Genomic DNA, 22,252 nt, shown 5'->3' with positions numbered 1-22,252 from the left:
AAAACCGATCGTGTGTGGGCCCCATAGGTTATTTATCCATAGGTTAAAAAAAAGCCAACTTGCTTTAAATTTAACCGATGGATTCCTAACCGATGGGAAAAAAACGATCGTTAGTAGGCACAAAGGTTAAAAATCCACGCATGCTCAGAATCAAGTCGACGCATGCTTGGAAGCATTGAACTTCATTTTTTTCAGCACGTCGTTGTGTTTTACGTCACTGCGTTCTGACACGATTGGTTATTTAACCGATGGTGTGTAGGCGCGGTCTGTTCTCATCGGATGGACTGATCGTGTGTACGTGGCATAACTCTTACGACCTGGCTAGTAGATCAGGGCTTGAAATTTTGAGCCATGTGTATACCATCTGTGTACAGGTTGCCACATTGCATAACAATTTACAGAAAATTACAGGTCCGTAGATTGAAAAGGAAAGGAAATTTTTAATAACATTCAGTTACAATATGACTTGTACCATAAGTGTATATGATATATATATATATATATATATATATATATATATATATATATATATATATATATATAATCAGAGGGAGACAGAACATGCAGTAAAACATCACACCACTTAACCACTTAAGACCCGGACCATTATGAAGGTTAAGGACCTTGCCCCTTTTTGCTATTCGGCACTGCGTCGCTTTAAGTGACAATTGCGCGGTCGTGCAACGTGGCTCCCAAACAAAATGTGCATCCTTTTTTTCCCACAAATAGAGCTTTCTTTTGGTGGTATTTTTTTAAATTTTAATTTTTTTGCGCTATAAACAAAAATAGAGCGTCAATTTTGAAAAAAATGCAATATTTTTTACTTTTTGCTATAATAAATATCCCCCAAAAATATATAAAAAATATTTTTTTTCCCCTCAGTTTAGGCCGATATGTATTCTTCTACCTATTTTTGGTAAAAAAAAAAATCGCAATAAGCGTTTATCGATTGGTTTGCGCAAAATTTATAGCGTTTACAAAATAGGGGATAGTTTTATTGCATTTTTATTAATATTTTTTACTACTAATGGCGGCGATCAGTGATTTATTTTGTGACTACGACATTATGGCGGACACATCGGACAATTATGACACATTTTTGGGACCATTGTCATTTTCACAGCAAAAAGTGCTATAAAAATGCATTGTTTACTGTGAAAATGACAATTGCAGTTTGGGAGTTAACCACTAGGGGGCGCTGAAGGGGTTAAGTGTGACCTCATATGTGTTCCTAACTGTAGGCGGCGGGGCTGGACGTGTGACATCATTGATCGCCTTTCCCTATATCAGGGAACAGACGATCAATGACACTGCCACTGTGAAGAACGGGAAAGGGGTAATTACACACACCTCTCCCTGTTCTTCAGCTCCGGTGACCAATCGCTGGGCTTAAAGAGACACGTACAGGTACGTGATTGTGCCCAACCGTGCCCCACGGCTGGGCTTAAAGAGACACGTACAGGTACGTGATTGTGCCCAACCGTGCCCTTCTGCCGATGTATATCAGCGTGAAGGGGTCCTTAAGTGGTTAATATAGTAGTAAAAATGGTACAAATAGTAAATGTAGTCTAAACATAGCCAGGGATTGGTAACCAAATCAGGTAGTCATAACAAGCCAGGAAATTAGGGAGCCAGAGATCAGCATAGTCAGAGCAGCAGACAGGATCAACCAGAAGGGATGTCAGCCAGACAAATCTTCAACAGGAACACAGCAGAGAGTCTCTAGATATGTTGACCAAGGCGAAGGCACAGGAGATCTAATCCATACAGTTTAAATACACAGCAGGGCTTGTTAACGAGCAGAATATGATCACCAGGTGAGTCACTGAGGAATGATCAGTGCTGGAAATTAACTAACAGCTGAGCAGCCTGAGCTCTGAGAAGGGAGGGCTGAGCCCAGCCCTGACAGAAATACGAGATGACATATTTACTTATAGCATTGAAAAAAATAACAAGTACTCACATGGGTACTTCTATGCGGTAAGGAATAGATAATCACTTAGTTGCTGGTGCTATGGTGTTGTATCATCGATCTCCTGCTGTTCTGTCTTCTCAACCACTGTGTGTGCTAAGTCTTCACTTTGGGTGTCTACCCTATCCCTCACCCTACAAACGTATATAAAAAGGCCAGTATGGTGGCCTGAATTTATGCGAGGAGCCTGGAGGGTATTTAAGCAGCCCACTCACCTGAATTTCTTGTCGGTTTCGGCACGATGTGATGTGTCACCAGGCCCCATGTGCTCATTTCACACACCCTACAGCCCAATTTGAGTCTAGTCAAGTCGGCGGCACAACAATTCGAATTGGGTCTAGTCATACACTACAGTTCGATTTGCATCTAGTCGCGTCGGCATCACACCGATCTGAACCGGATCCATTTACACACTCTACAGCCCAATTCGGGTCTAGTCACATTGGCAGCACAGCGATTTGAATTGGGTCGAGTCGTACACTCTACAGCCCGATACAAGTCTATTTGCGTCGGAGGCACAACGACCCGAATCCTTGGCATGTCATGACACAATTCCATTTTTATCACACAGCTTCCGGCAGCCCGGTCTCCATCGTGTGGCACCTGCCACAAGCTACCAGTCGTTACTCAGTCTATCCATTTGTACTCACAATAATAGAAAAAATGCAACTTCATTATCTCCGACACGAGTCAGACTGATTCGTTCATTTTACATACTTATGATCACAATTAGCGATCGGTCATGGTCACAGCTCATTCCCACATACCCTAATTTTCTGCTGTCCTTGTTTTCGCCTTTCTGGTAAGGCTACTTCTTGCAATCTTTGCAAGGCACTTCTCCAGTGGCACACAATCCAGCCACTCTGCATCTCCAGTGGCACACAATCTATGATGGAAAGGGGGTCCTAGTAGATGATAGGCTCAGCAATGGCATGCAATGCCAAGCTGCTGCTAATAAAGAGATAAAACAATATTTTTTCTGCTCTACAAAACTCTGGTCCGGCCAAACCTAGAGTATGCTGTGCAGTTCTGGGCACTAGTCCTCAGGAAGGATGTACTGGAAATGGAGAGAGTACAAAGAAGGGCAACAAAGCTAAAGTGATACTAAAGGTTTGATTTAAAAAATAAAATAACAAACATGTCATACTTACCTCCACTGTGCAGTTCGTTTTGCACAGAGTGGCCCCGGACATCCTCTTCTGGGGTCCATAAACGCCGAATGCATGACTCGGTGCCACACCCCAGCACCCACATCATTGGATTTGATTGACAGCAGCAGGAGCCAATGGCTGCGCTGCTATCAATCTATCCAATGAAGAGCCAAGAACCCGTGGAGAGAGTGACGGCGGGATTGCGCCTTCGGAAACTCGGGGCTCAAGTAAGTTAAACGGGGGGGGGGGGGGGGCTGAGGGGCCGTAAACTGCAAGGAGTTTTTTCACCTTAATGCATAGAATGCAATAAGGTGAAAAAACACGAAGGTTTACAACCCCTTAATAAAGGGTCTGGAAGATATTAGTTATGAGGAAAGGTTGATGATTTTAATTTACAAATACTGTACAGGTGACCCTACAATAGGGATACAACTTTTTCACGGAAGAGAGTTTAACATGACACGTGACCACTCATTAAAATTAGAAGAAAATAGGTTTAGCCTTAAGCTACGTAGAGGGTTCTTTACTGTAAGAGTGGCAAGGATGTGGAATTCCCTTCCACAGGCGGTGGTCTTAGTGGGGGGCATCGATGATTCAATAAACTATGCGATAAGCACCTGAACGACCACAACATACAGGGATATACAAGGTAATACTGACATATAATCACACACATAGGTTGGACTTGATGGACTTGTGTCTTTTTTCAACCTCACCTACTATGTAACTATGTAACAATCCAGCCACTCATCGCCTCTAGTGGCATATCGGCCGCTCACCGTTTCTGTCTGTCATTTCTCCATAGGTCAGTCGAGTTCAGGTTGTTCTTGCATCAGGTTGGACATTATTTCCTCAGGAAAACAAAAACAAAAAAACACACAGATTGACATATGACTCACATCATCACTAGGGGGCCAGTCACATATCAGGGGGCAGGTTAGGTAATTTTTTTACCAGGTTAAAACTGGACTTCTATGTCGCCTTTGATACAGGTTCCCGGTCGACTGAGTTCTTGACCTCAACCAGGACTCACAGGACTTCACAAACTAAGGTGTTGAGTGAGATGTTTAGTACACGGGTTTCACCCTCACATCACCCTACAGCACCCTTTCACTACATTCACTTCACATACACAATTTGGTTACTGTCACATGTTTCTTTGCATTACACTCTGTTTTTGAAGGGCGACCCTTCACCTACAAAGACAAGGCCGCTAAATGTTGAGCTTGCTGGCAGTGCAAGCGTCAGCAGGCCGAGCAAACACGTCACAAACTATAGAACGCAACATTCCTACTTAGGCCGTACCAGACTTCATTTTCTCGCCCTAGTATGGCCTGGGGCTCTGGTCCAAAGGTTTGTGCACAGCACCGATGGGCACACAAGCTTTCGGTTACCTGGCTCAGCTCGGTTGCTACGCACTCTTTTGAGTTCTCTAAAATTCCAATCAGCGTGCACTGTTTTAGAATGCAAATCGGCTTCCTCACTGTGCCTGACGTTCCTTTTTCTATCCTCGTTTTCCTTCTCGCCTATTTTCTGTACACAATTCCTCTGTCCCTTCCTAACTTTATGACCACCACAAGCTTTCACAGCTCGGCCTCCCCCTTAGAGACACCTGCCACAAGCACCCAGTCACTGCTTGTACCACTCATTCATACGTTCACGCTCACTCACAGTTCATACAATGTTTTGGTTCGGAGTCCGACACAACTCGGCATGTTCCGTTCTCCTTTTACAAACACACGATCACAACAAATGACTAGTATGGTCTAGAGGTGGTACCTCCCCACAAACATTCCGATTTGGAATCTGCTTCTTGTTTTCTGCTTCCCTCAGGAGGTTCCTTTTTTGAAACACGTTATGGCAACGCGTCTCCCAGTGGCAGATGTTCACGGCCACTCATCATCTACTAGTGGCACACGTTCATGGCCACTCATTTCGCATATCTAAGTCTAGGTTTCTTTTCTACCCAGATACATATATTTCGGTAGGGATGATCTTAGGTTAGAGATGTATTATTAGGGGAAGGCTATCAGAAGTGTTTTGAAGAGGTATAGGCATTGTGGGAGGAGATTCGTAAAACAAAAGGCCACTCTACCAAATCCAGGTATGATATGGGTTTGTATTTACACCAGTAACAAACAAATGCCCCCTGCCCCCACCTATAACTGGCCTGCAAAGCAAGGAGCACATGGAAGGGCAAATGCAAAAAAAAAAAAAAAAGAAAATTCCATAACTCAGTCTGCTGACCAACCAAATTAACCTGTCTTGCATGCACATTAGGGTTCCCGGCGTGAAGCCATAAGGCTACTCTGCCGGGTTCCCCTACCTGCAATGGCGGCGGCAGCACCCAACAGCTGATAGAAACATCAGCTGTGGTGCCAACATCGCTGAACTCTAGGACAGGTAAGTGTCCTATTATTAAAGAAGTTGCAGTATGTGTAGCTGCTGGCTTTTAATTTTTGCAGCGGTGGCCGGTGGGCTGTGCAGGGGAGGAATGGGTGTCAGGACAAGTCTGATCGTTTTAGGGGAGGAGGCTAGAAAACTGCCCACGGTGTATTCTTCTGCTTATTGTGGTCAGTGTTTAATAGGAAGCAGAGGGATTGACAGGAACACCTGGAATTTCACAAAAAAAATAAGCAATACAGACACTGAGATCTATACATGACACTGAGAGCAGACTGATCCTGGGATTCTGTAGCAAATCCATGGCTGTAGTGACTTGTGTGTTCTACACAGAGATGATAAGACTCCGCTGACCTCCATCCTGGGTGAAGAGAACTGGTGAGCTTTTTACATGCAGTTCATTAGTTCCTGTGATGAGGACTATCTGGGCCAGATCCACAGAAGAATTACGCCGGCGTATCTATTGATACGCCGCGTAATTTCAAAGTTCCTGCGTCGTATCTTTGTTTTGTATCTACAAAACAAGATACGACTGCATCTGGGCTCGATCCGACAGGCGTACGTCTAAGTACGCCGCCGGATCTTAGGTGCATTTTTCCAGCGGCCGCTAGGTGGCGTTTCCATCGAATACCGCGTCGAGTATGCAAATTAGCTAGATATGGCGATCAACGTACGTCCGGCCGGCGCATTTTTTTACGTCGTTTGTGTTCGGCTTTTTCCGGCGTATATTTACCCCTGCTATATGAGGCGTACTCAATGTTAAGTATGGCCGTTGTTCACGTGTCCAATTTTGAATTTTTTACGTCGTTTGCGTAAGTCGTTCGCGAATAGGGATTTGCGTAGAATGACGTCACCGTCGTAAGCATTGGCTTGTTCGGGTTTAATTTCGAGCATGCGCACTGGGATACCCCCACAGACGGCGCATGCGCAGTTGAAAAAAAATGTAATTTACTTTGGGTCAAGACGTATTTACATAAAACACGCCCCCGTCACATACATTTGAATTGCGCGCCCTTACGCCACCTAAGTTACGCTATGCCGCCGTAACTTACGGCGGAAATCCTTTCAGAATACCAAAAAAAAAATGTAAGTTACGGCGGAGTAGCGTATCATAGATACACTACGCCGGACGGAGGAATGCGCCGATCTACCTGGATCTGCCCCTCTGCTGTTAACAAGAGGAAATTGGGAGGAGTACCTGCTAAAGAGATTACATTAAGCCTCTCATATGTTTTATTTCTGGTGAGTGCATACTTGGGTAGAGGTTCACTTGCACTGGATCTTTCTACAACACATGGTGGAGTTAGTTGGATGTTGTTTTTACTTTGTATATGTATGGTGAGTGCATAGTGAACTACACACAGAAGGGTGTTTTGTATACACAGTGGACATTTTTCATTCTAAATTTGTTTCACCGTATCAGCATTTGGACTTTTACCCGTTATTTCATTTTGTATTACATTTTTGCTTTGGCTATCATATTTGTATTTCAATTCATTTCAATTTTATTGATTGCATTTGCTTACAAGGATTTGTACAGTAATGCCCCATACACACGACGGAAAAACTGTGATGAGAACTTTTCGTCAGGATTCCTGACCGTGTGTATGCTCCATCTGACTTTTTCCCACAGGAAAACTAGTAGAAAAAAAAGAGAGCAGGATCTTTTTTCCCGTCAGGAAAAATCCTAGCGGGAAAACCATTTGTCTGTAATCTTTTCCGACGGGAAAAAAACGTGCATGCTCAGAATCAAGTCGACGCATGCTCAGAAGCATTGAACTTCATTTTCTTGGCTCGTCGTAGTGTTGTACATCACCGCGTTCTTGGCAGTCAAAAGTTCACCGAACTTTTGTGTGACCGTGTGTATGCAAGGCAGGCTTTAGAGGAATTACATCGGGAAAACCATTGGGTTTTTTTTCGACGGGAAAACCGCTCGTGTGTATGGGGCATCACAGTGCGTGCCAGCAGCTGAACTGTTTGGGGCACTCACTATATATTTTTTGTGGAATACAAAGAGAACAGAATACTTTCTTATATAAGTACATGATACAGCAGGCACATATCAAGAATATGAAATGTTGGGTTTACATACATATTCTTTAATAAATTTGACACCTTAGATACAGAGGCACATCTAAGCTCCTCCTCATACAAAATAAAAAACAGTACCCCATGACATTTCTTAATAAACATTCTAAAATAACATACATGATGTGCCTCATATAAAAGGGCTCTACATCATGTTGCTTTCACTAACAAGGAGGCCAGAATCATGGCCTGAACTGGCCATTTAGGCCACAGTTGCTACCTTTCCCAACCTTGTTACGGTGATACTACTTATGAGATAAAAGTACAGTGAAAGGTAAATACAACAATGGATCTGTTTCTCAAAGTTCCATAGGGTATGATTGTAAATTATAGTTGATGTGCATTGTTATGTCAAACCCCATGTTGGCATTAGTAATAAATATCCATTTATAGGCTGTAACTCCTAAAGTCATTACAATAACATTCAAATCCTCTTTTTTGTGTCAACACTGAAGCTGGTTTTCATTTAAGCACCTCTGAGACCATGCTTGAAAAATAAACAAATGTAAAAAGATTGAAAGTTAATAGGGCTCATAAATACTTTTTATATAAAAGAAATATCATATTAATGCACATAGGGGAATATACCTAGCTTAATAATTTCTCGTCTCTGAAAACCAAGGTCATATCTTCACTGTAAACAGGGAGCATCCACTTGGGACAGATAATGTTAATATCACAGTGTGCTCTGACTGTCAGCTCTCTCATATTATTAATAAAAACATGGGCTGCTCTTTACATCCATAACGTTTTTATTGAAATTTTTACGATCCAAAACTACTATTTTCATTGTCACAATGGCATACTTAACATATTATGATTCAGAAATGGAAGTGAGTGCAAGAATACTAATTTTAGTAGTGTTAGTAGCTTATGTAGTGCACACTGACTATTGAAAAAAAATTGGCTTTTTTTTTCTTTGATGTTCTTGACATTTTTGTTGCCAAAGGTAGATTCAAGGTCTCTGTAAATGAGACACGCACAAAACTTCTAGATCAGTACTGTTCATGAAGCTGAAGGCCACAAATATGTTATATAGTTTTTCACAGCAATGTACAAAATTCTTGGCTATTGATATCTTAGGAAGGTCAATGACAATCATCAGGTTATAAATTCACAAAGCTCCATTGAATAGTAGATGCATAAAACTACAATGCAACAATAAAATTTGAAGAAAATATTTTGTAACCTCATAACTATTATTGGAAAAAGCATGTTTGAAGTTTCAAGAACAATGACAAATTATCAGATGAGCTAAGGTTAAATGTAACAGTAATACCTGGAATTCTGATATAAGGAGGAATGTATGTTTCTTCTTCTAAACACACTTCAACATTATATAGTATTCTGAAGAGTAAGACTGTAATACTGCTTTACAATACTTTGTAAAATGTTTTTGACAATAACTGGGAATTATGTGGGGTGAGCAGAATCATTTCTAACTACACAAAAGGTTTCACAAATAAGAAAGTAAACCTTTAGAACAGCTTTGGTCTTTCTTGGAATGCAGGTATAAAATAAGGAAACAAGGAGGTGGAAATATACATTGTGCTATGATCTCAAGAAATTCCCCTCATGATCTTGGGAGTCCATAAAAATACATCTGAATTTCATTAGCTACAGTATATATATTATGAAGGATCAGTTCTTATTCTCATTCCTATTTTTGAATGAAATGGGCATTAAACTGTTGAAAGCCTCATGTTATAAATTGCTATAATAGCTTGAGAAGCTACTATAGTAAGATAACACCACCGCAAACAGTTGCTTTTCCTGCTTTTCAAAAGACACCCTATAGAAATTCAGTTATCACCAATCTTCTTCTAGCAAAAGGGGCAATAGCCCAGTGTATGATCCTTAGGAATACCCTATTACAAGGACAATACATCAGAAATGTATCACCTTTGCTGTAAGCATAACATTGTTAGTGAGTTTTTTCTGGTTTTGTCTTTAAAGCCTTACGTTTATCTAAAAATGCATTTTCAATCACTTAAATAAATACATGCAAAGGTGCCATGTCTTTTTTTTTTTTTTTTTGGGGGTTTATTGCATTCTTTGGTAAAGAAAGGTCAAAGTGTTATTTTTAACAATAGACCTCTCTGAATGTGGACTAATTAAACCATAAGACAGTTTTTAATTACTTTTTGTGCCCTTTTAAAAAGTTTGTCTTTGTATAGCTCATGACTTTTTGTTTTGGGTCTAGAAATGCTGATTTAATTTTGTTTATTTTGTCACTAAAAACCTTACCGTGTTTCTGACTGCTTATGCAATTGTCTGTGCTTGGAATATGCTGTCGTTATTGATACGACTGTCTCGTTTAAAAAATTAAATCATGTTGTACTTTTTCGGCCCATGCATTTACAATTCTTGGACTAACTGTAGTGGTTGAAATGTTGCTTTGAGAACACACATATGAAAATAATGTTTTTGTCCTTTCTGGTATTGTCTTTCAAATATTATCTGTGTTTAAACTATATAATAAGAAAGTACACATTAATAATGCATTTGGCTTTTTTTTTTTGTTAATTGCAGAGTCTTATGAGATCCTTTAGCAGTTTTAATGATGTGGGCTTCCTTCAAGTGAAAGTCATAAGAGCAGAGGGATTGATGGCAGCTGATGTCACTGGTAAGAAGATCCCGGTGTACAAAATGTCTTGTCACTACATTTACATATATTCTCCAAACAGCTCTTAATTAAAATTTAAAAAGAGTGAACTGTTTTCCTGTGATTCATTTGATGAGACTTATTTGTTACGTTTTACATCTGGGGCACACAGTGCGCTACGATGACATTCAGAAGATGACAGGTTACTAGGAGTATCTTCTACTGATGCTTATTTAAAGGGTTCTCGGAAGGAGGGGGGCTTTAATTAAAACCATGTCATGATAATGGAGTTTTTATTGTGCCTAGAGAATAAGAGTTATAATAATAATTGTGCATTTTCCACTTTACAGCCATTGGCATTTTTTCATTTATTTTACTGATTTTATATTTTAAAGATATAGCGGTGTATCTGTATATAGCCAAGCAGATGTATCTAACAACGCGGCATATCAAGGACTTTATTTAGACATTGAGACTGATTTACTAAAGGTGATAAAAATGTTCACACACAAAAGTGAAGATTCACTTCAATTATACAATTATATGCAGATAAAATGAACAAGGGTTTTCTTTTCACATGGTTGGATAATTGAAGTGAATTTTTACTCTTTTTTGTGTGCATATTCGCAACTCCTTTAGCAAACTCATTATATTGTGCTAGGTCCAACAGAATGATAATGGCAGTTTGTGCAAACTTTGGCTCTTGTATCATGCAATTATGTTAATGAAAGAAAATATTTTATATTCAAAGCTACTTTTTAACTGCACAGATGGGCAAACTAGAAAATAAGTGGTGGCCTATAACGAGCCTGTGTAATAACATCCCCCAGCACACACTACCGCCCATAATGCACTTGCTGAGTTTAGCCATAAATGTCCACAGGACTCAAGACGACAGAAACAAATTAAGGGAAAAAAAAAATCACAGTTTATAATTGTTGAGATTTGGTGCTACCCCCCTTATCCCATTTCCATAGCCACAGGCCCACAAGTGCCATTATGGTAAATATAGGTCTGCTCAGAAATCATAATAAATTAAGAAAATGTAGAATCATATTTTATGGAAAATGTGAGGTTTAGCTCCTATGTAAGGCCAATTCTCCCCTGCATGCCATAATTGAGTAGCCGGTAATGGGAACAGAAAGATATCTCCTGCAATGTCATAGAATCTTTCCTTTCTTTGCTTTTTGTAATCTACACTCTAAATCATCTTGAACTAGAAAGGGTATAAGTACAGACAACAACAGGCTTGTTCAATAAAGGCAGCATTACATTAAAACCGTAGTAGTTTTGAATTAGCAGATTTCAGGTTAGACTAGTCATGGTAAACGTCTTAATTAGACGTGCAAGTGAAACACTCTTAAGGCTTGTGTCCTTGGGCAAATGCAGTGTGCTTTCAGGTACATTCAGCTTGCATGTGAAATCAGCTTGAAATACTTCTAAGATAATTCAGAGATTATTGTCAGATGCATTTGAAGCCTCGTACACACGACCGAGGAACTCGATGGGCGAAACACATCGTTTTCCTCGTCGAGTTCCTTGTTTGGCTGTCGAGGAACTCGACAAGGCAAGTTTCTCCATTCCCGTCGAGGAAAAAGAAGACATGCTCTCTTTTTGGCTTGACGGGATCCTCGACAGTTTCCTTGTCGAAAAATGTACACCCGACTGGTTTCCTCTGCAAAAAAAAAATCCCAGCAAGTATCTTGCGGGTTTTTGCCAAGAAACTCGGTCGTGTGTATGAGGCCTGACCTGCAGTTTAACCCCCTTAGTGGTATCCCCGAGCGTGACTCGGGGTTGTTTTTCTATGCTAGGATCGGTATCCCCGAGTCACGCTCGGGGTAGATGTGCAGAGCGTGCAGCGGCGTGGCTTACCTTTCGCAGCATCCACAGACAAGTTACTTACCTTGTCCCTGGATCCTGCGATGCATCCCCGCTGTGTGAGCGAGTGGGACCTCGCTTTATTCACAGTGTCCCCGTGTGCCGCCGATCTCCGTTCCCTGCGACGTTACAACGCACGGGGGTGGAGAACGGCGCCAAATTCAAAAAAGTAAACAAACACATTACATACAGTATACTGTAATCTTATAGATTACAGTACTGTATGTAAAAAATACACCCCCCCCCTTGTCCCTAGTGGTCTGCCCAGTGCCCTACATGTTCTTTTATATAATAAAAACTGTTCTTTCTGACTGCAAACTGTAGATTGTCCATAGCAACCAAAAGTGTGCCTTTATGTCAAAAATGGTTTTAGAGCAGCTAGAAAACAGCGATAATAAATTATAATCACTTGCAGAATTGTGCGATAGCGATTTGTGGGGAAATTCTGCGACAATTCTGCAACTGAGCAAATTTCAGTGATTTTGAGTTGATTACATTATTGAATAATTTTTATTATAATTATATTATTATTTGTTATAATTATTTATAATTATTTATTATATTATAATTTATAATTTTGTTTTAAAAAAAAATCATACCCGGGATGCCTACTAGACTCTTGTTTGGTCAGATTTAAATGAGTTATTCCTAAGAATTGCAGGCCTACAGTATAAAACGCCAAATTTCCTTGCAAAATAATTGTACCGCTTTTGGTACGTAATTCCAGACAGAATCATACCGCCAGGGAGGTTAACTCCTTCTAAGCTGCACTAACCTGCTTGAAGCTGCTTATGCATTCCTATTGAATTGAATTAATGTAAAAAAAATCTTGTAGGTAGGTTTTGTTTGTGATTATGTATGTAAATGAGGGTAACATTTTCTATTCTATAAAATCACTGCTGGCTGAAAGCAAAACCTTTCACTTTAAAAAATTGGTAGCTGGAGATCATATTGACTTGGGCTGCCTAGCCAGTCTTATAGCATTTGTATTAATGAGAAAAACACATACCTTATTTAAACTTGTTTTTGGTATGATGAAAAATGTTGTATTGCTTTATATGATACATGTGACAATTTACTGCAATTAGTAGCATATTAATGCTTCCAAATTAGCCCATACCTCATCATTTCTTACCTCAGATAGTCAGATAAAGTATGCTGGTAATGTACTAAAGGCAAAATATTTACTGTGCACTTTGCAAGTGCAGTTGCACAAATTTTCCCCAGAGTTAAATGAATATAGTGAAGCTTTACTTTGTAAAGAATATCCAATCAAGGAAAATAAAAACAGCATTTTTGCTTGCATATCATTGGATAATAGACTTCAGCAGAGCTTTATCACATTCACTAAGCTCTGGGGAAAGTGCACAGTCTGTTTGCCTTTAGTAAATAAATCTCTATGTGTTCTACCACTCCTTATCTGCTTCCCTTCTCTGCCAGTCTCTTCAGTGTCTTTCAACCTAACCATTAATTAAATTCTAGCACTTATTTTTTACCTTCAGAATATTCACAGTGTACTGACTTAATCCACAAATATCCACCAAAACATTAACTCTTGTCCACCGATCTGCTAAACTTCTACTCATAACTTCATCCCACCCTCAGCTGCAGAATTCCTCTTTAATGGCTTCCTTTCTTTTCAAGATGCTTAAATAATCTTTCAAAACCCATTTCTTTAATATTGGCTATCCATCTTTTTACTATTTGCAATTGCCTACAAGGCACCTCCCATCATTCAGCCATTGCCACCCATCTATCTTAGATTGTAAGTTTGTTCAGGCAGGGTATTCTTCTTCAAAGTCCTATTTTGTACATGTTTTCTGTCAGTGTTTCATTATTTAATGTATTTTAATCTGTTTAGCACTGATAAAGTATACCTGTAGTATTAGAGCAAATGATATGCTGCAAAAATTGAGGCTATAGAACAGTGGCGGCTGGTGCTCAAAGTTTTTTGGGGGGGCGCAAACGAAAGAAAAAAAATTGCAGCCTCACTGTGCCCATCAAATTCAGCCACTGTGCCATCAATTGTCACCACTGTGCCATGCCATCAAATGCAGTCACTGTGCCATGCCATCAAATGCAGCCACTGTGCCATCAATTCGCACCACTGTGCCATGCCATCAAACGCAGCCACTGTGCCATCAATTCGCACCACTGTGCCATGCCATCAAACGCAGCCACTGTGCCATCAATTCTCACCACTGTGCCATGCCATCAAACGCAGCCACTGTGCCATCAATTTCACCACTGTGCCATGCCATCAAACGCAGCCACTGTGCCCATCAATTGTCGCCACTGTGCCAATTGTCACCACTGTGCCCTTTAATTGTCGACACTGTGCCCATCGTCGCCACTGTACCCATTGATGTCACTGTGCCCTTTAACCACATATACGTCGGCAGAATGGCACGGCTGGGCACAAGCACGTACAGGTACTCTTTAAGTGCCCAGCCGTGGGTCGCGGGCACGCTGCCCGAAGCTCCGTGACCGCGGGACCCGCAGACCCGTTTGCCGCTGGAGTCCCGTGATCGGTCCCCGGAGCTGAAGAACGGGGAGAGCTGTGTGTAAACACAGCTTCCCCGTTCTTCACTGTGGCACCGTCATCGATCGCGTGTTTCCTTATATAGGGAATCACAATCGATGACGTCACACCTACAGCCACACCCCCCTACAGTTAGAAACACCGATTAGGTCATACATAACCCCTTCAGCGCCCCCTTGTGGTTAACTCCCAAACTGCAATTGTCATTTTCACAGTAAACAATGCATTTTAAATGCATTTTTTGCTGTGAAAATGACAATGGTCCCAAAAATGTGTCAAAATTGTCCGAAGTGTCCACCATAATGTCACAGTCACAAAAAAAATCGCTGATCGCCGCCATTAGTAGTAAAAATTTTTTTTTATAAAAATGCAATAAAACTATCCCCTGTTTTGTAAACGCTATCAATTTTGCGCAAACCAACCGATAAACGCTTATTGCAATTTTTTTTACCAAAAATAGGTAGAAGAATACGTATTGGCCTAAACTGAGGAAAAAAAATGTAATATATTTTTGGGGGATATTTATTATAGCAAAAAGTAAAAAATATTGATTTTTCTTTTTAAATTGTCGCTCTATTTTTGTTAATAGCGCAAAAAATAAAAACCGCAGAGGTGATCAAATACCACCAAAAGAAAGCTCTATTTGTGGGAAAAAGAGGACGCCAATTTTGTTTGGAAGCCACGGCGCACGACCGCGCAATTGTCAGTAAAGGCCACGCAGTGCCGAATCGCAAAAACTGGCCGGGTCCTTCAGCTGCCTAAAGGTCCGGGTCTTAAGTGGTTAATTGCCGCCACTGTGCCCATTGTCCCCACTGTGCCCATTGTCACCACTGTGCCCATTGTCACCACTGTGCCAATTGTCCCCACTGTGCCAATTATCCCCACTGTGCCCATTGTCACCACTGTGCCCATTGTCGCCGCTGTGCCCTGTAAAATTCCCCTCCTCCCCCCCCCCCCCGCCCGGCACTTACCTTTCTGGAAGTCAGCCATCCTCCTAGTCCTTCCACGTCCCTCGATGTCTTCTCCCGCCCTCGATGACACTTCAGCCAATCAGGTTACCGATAACCAGAACCGGTGAACCTGATTGGCTGAGACGCCTGTCAGTCTTTTCCAAGGAACGCACTCCCCGTACGTTCCCTGGATGAGCATCCGGAAGGCTGAGGGCTGTACTCAGAAAGCTTATCAGAGCCGCTGGCTCTGATAGGCACTTCCGCACAGCCAACTAGCTGCCGTTATTCAGGTGGCTGGCGCTCAAGGCCTGGCCATCTGAATAGACCAGCGGCCGGCAACAATAACATAGATTCATGCAATGCATGAATCTATGTTATTTTCAGTGGCGGTGCGAGAGCCAGAGGGGGCGGCGCTCCAGCGGCCTCTATAGACGCACCACCACTGGTATAGAAGGTAGATAATGCAGCTGTGGTTTTGTTTTCCAGTTATAAAGGGACAGTAGTGAATTATTTCACAATATAAATCAAGGACAGTTCATTGTGTAGTATTTCTGTCAGCAGAAGATGCCTGGAATTATGTCATTCAATCAGTAGTAGTTACTAGTTAATCTATTAGAGGACAATTTTTGATTTTAATAAACTTTGATTGGTTTATTTATTTTTCTCTGAACCTTGAAAATGATATACAAACTGTATCTTCAGTTTGGTAGAAATCACAGTAATGAAACTGGAGAATAAATACATTCCACTAAATATAGTTGTAGAGACATGCAGAGTGGTTTGATTTTGGGGGGTTCCTTGATCAAAGATGTACTCATTCCAAATACCTTCAGACTTTTCCTTGACAATAAATTATTACATGGGCCTTATTTAGAATGTCCTCATGTAAATTTCATGTCTTTTATAACCATGTAGAACATAAAAACCTAGAAACAAATAGAGCATGAAATCTGATTGTAATATAGAATAAAGAAGATATAATGCTGTTTTAACAATTATCTTAGAACATCCCTATTAGCTTATGGTTTAACATTTAGCAGATTCACATTCATTAGCAGGGTGAAATCTAAGTCTTTTTTGACAGCCCACTTAAAAACAGTCTGTTTTCCTGTCTGTGGGCTTTAATTAAGATGTGTTAAGTTCTAGCTCCTTTGCCCCCCACCCGCTGTGTCACAGACTGGCGATCAGACACTTTCAGATGGTCCAGCCCATGACTTTGACCTTCTGAGCAGTACAGTGTTCCCGGGGGAACCGTTCAACTCATGAGTTCTGATTTCACACTTCCAGGATGCCTCGGTTCTTTTAACAATGCCAGGGAGACAAAGGCCTTTAGAGCAGGCCGCATGGGGACTTGTTTAAATTGGAAACTAGAGAGGAGTCAAGGAACAAGGTTATGGGCTACAGAACAGCACTTTTAATAAAGAGCTCACAGCTCCGATTCAGTGCAATGGAGTCTGCTACAATTCAATTAATTGAGCCATTTATCTGAATCATCTCACACCCTAATATTTCTCACCAGAAATTCTTGAAAAGTATTGTTTTTAACATACACTTAGTATAGATGAATTAAAGTGTAAGTTTGTTAGATATGCAGTATTTGTTTCCAGTTGCAATAAAAGGGTATCATTCAGTTGCATTAACTGACCTGCAATATTTAAAAATATAGCCTCTACCTAGAGAATTACTCTTCTATACAAATACTAATAATAAGATTTGAAATAAAGATATACACATAATAAAAAAAATCTAGACACCCTCAGGCATCTCTGCTTGTGAAATGGTACCATAATAGGAACTGTCACCTTGAGGGACCAAGGTTCTTTTTACCTAATACAGAGAAGTGGCAAAGTATGATGAACTCCTCTGGTGCTGATTTGTTGGAGGGAAATATGACCTTTGGCTATCAATATCTGCATGTGTCTCATAGACCTGAGACTGTAGCCTAATTCAGCCAAAAAGGACCACATTGAGAGATGAGCATCTAATGTCTATGAACACCATAAAGGGACTCATTTTGCTCTATAAGAGCAAAGTAAGAGTCTCATACTAACCTACCTCCCTGGTCACCCATATTTACCTTCACAGTTTTATACAGCTAATCTGTTTCTTCAGGAGTCAGACCAAGACGCTGTGTCGGATGTTGGTAGAGCTTATGGTTTATGATGTCACCCCCTTCTTTTACATGACAGCGTGAAAAATGAAATTGGAATTATTTTTAAAGCGGAACTGTGGCCAGGCTATGAACCTTCAAATATTTACATATTTTAGCAAGCCGTATACAAGCTTTAAAACAAGCTTTCACTGACATCTGTAGCTGCAGACACTGTGGTGTAATTTATCCTCAAAATGCACAAGATAAACAGTTAAGATGTTCGGGCAGCACTGTGCTCCCCTCACTTCCTGTGCTATTGCTCTGTGTTTACATTGAAGACTAGTAGGTGGTGGCCAATTGTGGCACCGGAGGGGGAGAGGAGACAAATGAGCAGAAGTTCCACTTAAAGCTAGTGTGTGCAGAAGAGGTGTGTGAAAGGTATGATAGGGGCAATATGTGCAGGGGGATTGAAATAGTATGACAATAAGCAGAATAATTAGTCTTTGTATTCACAAATGATAGGCACTGATCTTGTTATAAGTCATAAATAACAAAAAAAAGTCCTTAAAGCAGTGTTCCGCCCAAATAAAATAAATAAAAAACTAGCAGCTACACATACTGCAGCTGCTGGCAATAAATTGACACTTACCTGTCCTGGAGTCCAGTGATGTCGGCACCCGCAGCTGATGTTTCCATCAACTGTCGGGTGCTGTCGCCGCCATTGCGGGTAAGGGTACCCGGCAGTGTAGCCTTTTGACTTCATGCTGGAAACCCTACTGCGCATGTGCGAGGCCCGCTCCTCTATCCTACTGGCACGGCGGCCGGGGGAGGAGGAGGGAGCCCCGTGCTGACGTAATGGGCTGCGGCCCAGACTCCCGGAAGTGGGAAAGGATACCTGTCAAAGACAGGTATCCTGTCCCCCCTCCCCCAAAAGGTGCCAATTGTGGCACCGGAGGGGGGGAGGAATTTGATGAGTGGAAGTATCACTTTTGGGTGGAACTCAACTTTAAATGTAATGGTGATTAATGCAGATTTAAAAATGAGTTGAAAGCAGATTCAATTTAGTTCATCCACCACACCACGTGAAAACAGTGACTCCATTTCCCTCTGGGTGCCCACACGCCAAATTAAGTTGCCTTGCTCTCTCATGCTCGGCAAATAGGCCTCAACCCACATAGGGTTAAATCATCCATCGATCTCCCATCCATAATATTGATTATGATCCATAATATAATGTTGAACCCATAAAACGATCCACATATAAAGAAACAACGTGCTCTGATAGTGCAGTAACATTTGATCAAAATGTATTAAAGTTAAAAAGCTTCAAACATTGCACTTACATAGCTTAAAATAAATGATGCATGTGATACATCCACTGCAGTAGCGTGAGACTAGCAAAGCATGGTCACAGCAAACTCAGCTTGTAGAAGTATCTCACCCACACCGGAATCATCATCGCCAGAACGTCAATCTGGTATTGTGTCTAATGTCACTAATAGTTGCAATACAGCCACGTCCCGACGCGTTTAGTTATCACAATTTCCTCCTGGAATTTGCTGTACGGCACAGCAACCTCCCTTTTGTAATTTCCCATATTCTAATGCTAATGACCAGCCATCAGCATATGCGCTAACTGCGTGTCCGCGCAACCATCATATGCACAATCTTTACTCCGCACAAATTCATATTGAAGAGCAATTAGTATTAACATAGGTAAATGATTAAAAATCAGCATAGTTAACATACAGGACAGCACATAACAAAAGCGACTGCCATTATTAACAACTCCTGATAAAGCTAAATTTCATATACTAATACAAATTTTGTAATTTACTGTAACATTATCTTAATAATTATCTTAATAAAATTATAAAATGATAAAATACACTAAATGAAATAAGATAGATAATAGGAAACTCATTCCTAATTATTTTGGAGCCACCTGGTCAACAAAAAATACTAATTGATTTAAAAGGATTTTGGTGTGGTGGATGCTTTCAACTCATTTTTGAATCTTCATTGAATAATCACTGTTACATTTAAGGACTTATTTAGTCAATGGACTTTGTTTTTGTTTTGTTATTTATCACTTGTCACTGGGTGATTTATTATCTATTAAGTGTTAATTTATTTGTTCATTTACAGCCCCACTATTTACTTTAGTCATTTATACGGTAGTTTATTATCATTTATTTAAGTGGCAGCATCAGCATCTGACTCTGGTGTTTTTATTTTTCCTGTTGCAGTAGTGGGATCTTCAGTGTGGGTGGATGAAACTTTTGGTTCCTTTGATTTTATACTGAAATTGTTATAATCAGCAACAAAAACACTGAAAAATATGGCTGTACATGTAAATGACAGGGTCACAGAAGTGTGTCCCATGATGCATGGATTCACAAAACTGGGTACCTTTAAAATAGGAGCATGGAAGCCAAGCTCTTCTCAAAGAGGATTTTACATAGGAGGAAGGAAACGTGTTTGTTTTTACTACAGGTATGTAGTGCAGGACTTTAAATATACCTCCAAGAACATGAAATGCAGAAAATATAATATTGAGTTAAGTACATAGATAAAATGAAAATACGTGAATCAGATAAAAGACATCACACACACACCAAGGTGTGTCTTGTCATACAAACTTTATGCCTCGTACACACGATCGGATCTTCTGATGGAAAAAGTCAGACGGAATTTTTTCATCGGATATTCCTACTGTGTGTATGCCCCATCTGACTTTTTCCATCGGAAATTCCGACGGGGTTAGAAAGAGAACATGTTCTCTTTTTCTGACGGAAAAAATGTATATCAGAAATGCCGTTCGTCTGTATGGAACTCCAATTGAGAAAAAAACATGCATGCTCGGAAACAATTTGACGCATGTCTGAAGCATTAAACTTAATTTTTCTAGGCTTGTCGTAGTGTTGTACGTCACCGCGTTTTTGAGGGTCGGAATTTGGTGTGTCCGTGTGTATGCAAGACATCTTGAACGGAATTCCGTCGGAAAAACCTGTCGGAGTTTATTCTGACGGAATCTCTGATCGTGTGTACAGGACATTACAGTCACATAATTCATAGGTGTGTGCGATTTGGTGACAAGTTTCACATATTTCAGCTTCTTCATCTACACCACATCACCTACTATATTTTACATAGGAGGAACAGAGGTGAAAATCTGTGTCCATAAAATGGCCCCCTAAAATTAAAGCTGGTTATTCTGGGACAGTGGGGGTGGCAGGTTTACAGCAGTATTGTGACAGTGTTTGAGAGGATATTATAACCAAAACAGGAGTATGTCACTGGAATAGAGGACAATGGAGGTTGCAAAGGAGGTTATAAGAACCTGCATCATGAAGTTCAGAAACCGTGGTGATGACGCTAGGGATGTGTGGAGTGGGGCAGGGTTTTATTGCTGGAGTAGGTGATTGAAGAGTTAATGCTCATTCTGTGGGGGTGATCACCGGGGAGTTAATATATATACACTGCAGACTGGTCACTGATGGGTTAATGCACATACTTTGCTGGTGTTAAAATGGGGGGTACCTCTCTGCTGTGTGTCTGTTAGGCTGATAATTTTTTCTTAAATAATTTTTAAAATGACTTTCGTAAAGACTTGTCCTATATTTGAACTGTCTGTGGGGGCCTTGAGTGTTGGACCTCCAGACTGTGTGTCTGACCAATGTCAGTGGGTTGTACAGAAACACTGTTTAATTTTCAATTTGTGTGTTGGGAGTTGCTGGAAGTGGTATTCCATTGGTGAAAGACTAATCTGTGTACTGGAAGTGGTATCTTATTTGGGAAAGACCAGTCTGTATACTAGAAGTGGTATCTTCTGTGTCTGGAAGTGGTAAATCATTGGGGGAAGTTCAATCTGTATGCTGGGGGTACTATATCACTGAGGAAAGACTAATACCAGGGCTGGAGGTTGGCTCCTGTTCCTAGAGCAGTGAGATTCAACCGTCTACATTTAAGAATGGAGGCAGAAGTCACCAGTGACAAACTGAAAATTAATCTTGCATATTATAGTAGGATAGAAGGTATACTCATGCAAAATCTCTAAAATCTAATATAAACGTTAAATCAGGTTCACATTATTACAATGCGATTTTGATCCGATTTCGGTGTGACTTTTTAGTGCAACTCTGGTGCATCTTGGTTGCATGTTGGATGTGGTTTACATATTCTACGGGGGCCAAGTCTTACGGTAAATTGCACCACAGTAGTACAAGAACCTTCTCCAAAACTGTGCCACATTGATGTGCATGGGCACCATTAAAGTAATATGATTTTCCTTGTCATGTAATTCTGTGCGACTCAAGTAGCTTCTGAAATTGGACCAGTGTGAAACAGTCCTTAAAGGAAAAGTACAGCCAAATCTTGTTTGGCTGTACTTCTCCTGTGGATCACAGGAGTGCAGTTCATTATGCACTCCTGTGACCTGTTTTCAGCAGCCATTGGGCTGAAACCCATTTTCGGCTGATGTCACAGAGCCGGTTCAGGCTCAGGAAAGATTGGAACCATATGTTCGAGTTCTGCCCACATGTCTGGACCGACACCTGACTCAGCCTCTC

The 22,252-nt window shown here is 40.7% G+C and overlaps 1 protein-coding gene across 1 annotated transcript in view; it reads left to right on the top strand.

Moving 5' to 3' along the window:
- The window catches only part of MCTP1 (multiple C2 and transmembrane domain containing 1), a 1,082,102-nt gene that overhangs the window by 575,704 nt on the left and 484,146 nt on the right, over positions 1–22,252 (top strand). Inside the window, exon 12 of the mRNA XM_040342284.1 lies at positions 10,147–10,240. Within this exon, the coding sequence (XP_040198218.1) occupies positions 10,147–10,240 (94 nt within the window). The remainder of the gene's footprint in view (positions 1–10,146; positions 10,241–22,252) is intronic.

This window comes from Rana temporaria, chromosome 1 (genome assembly GCF_905171775.1).
Source record: "Rana temporaria chromosome 1, aRanTem1.1, whole genome shotgun sequence".
Lineage (NCBI taxonomy): Eukaryota > Metazoa > Chordata > Amphibia > Anura > Ranidae > Rana > Rana temporaria.
Note: the sequence above shows the minus strand (reverse complement) of the source record. Positions and strands in the feature narration are given on the sequence as shown.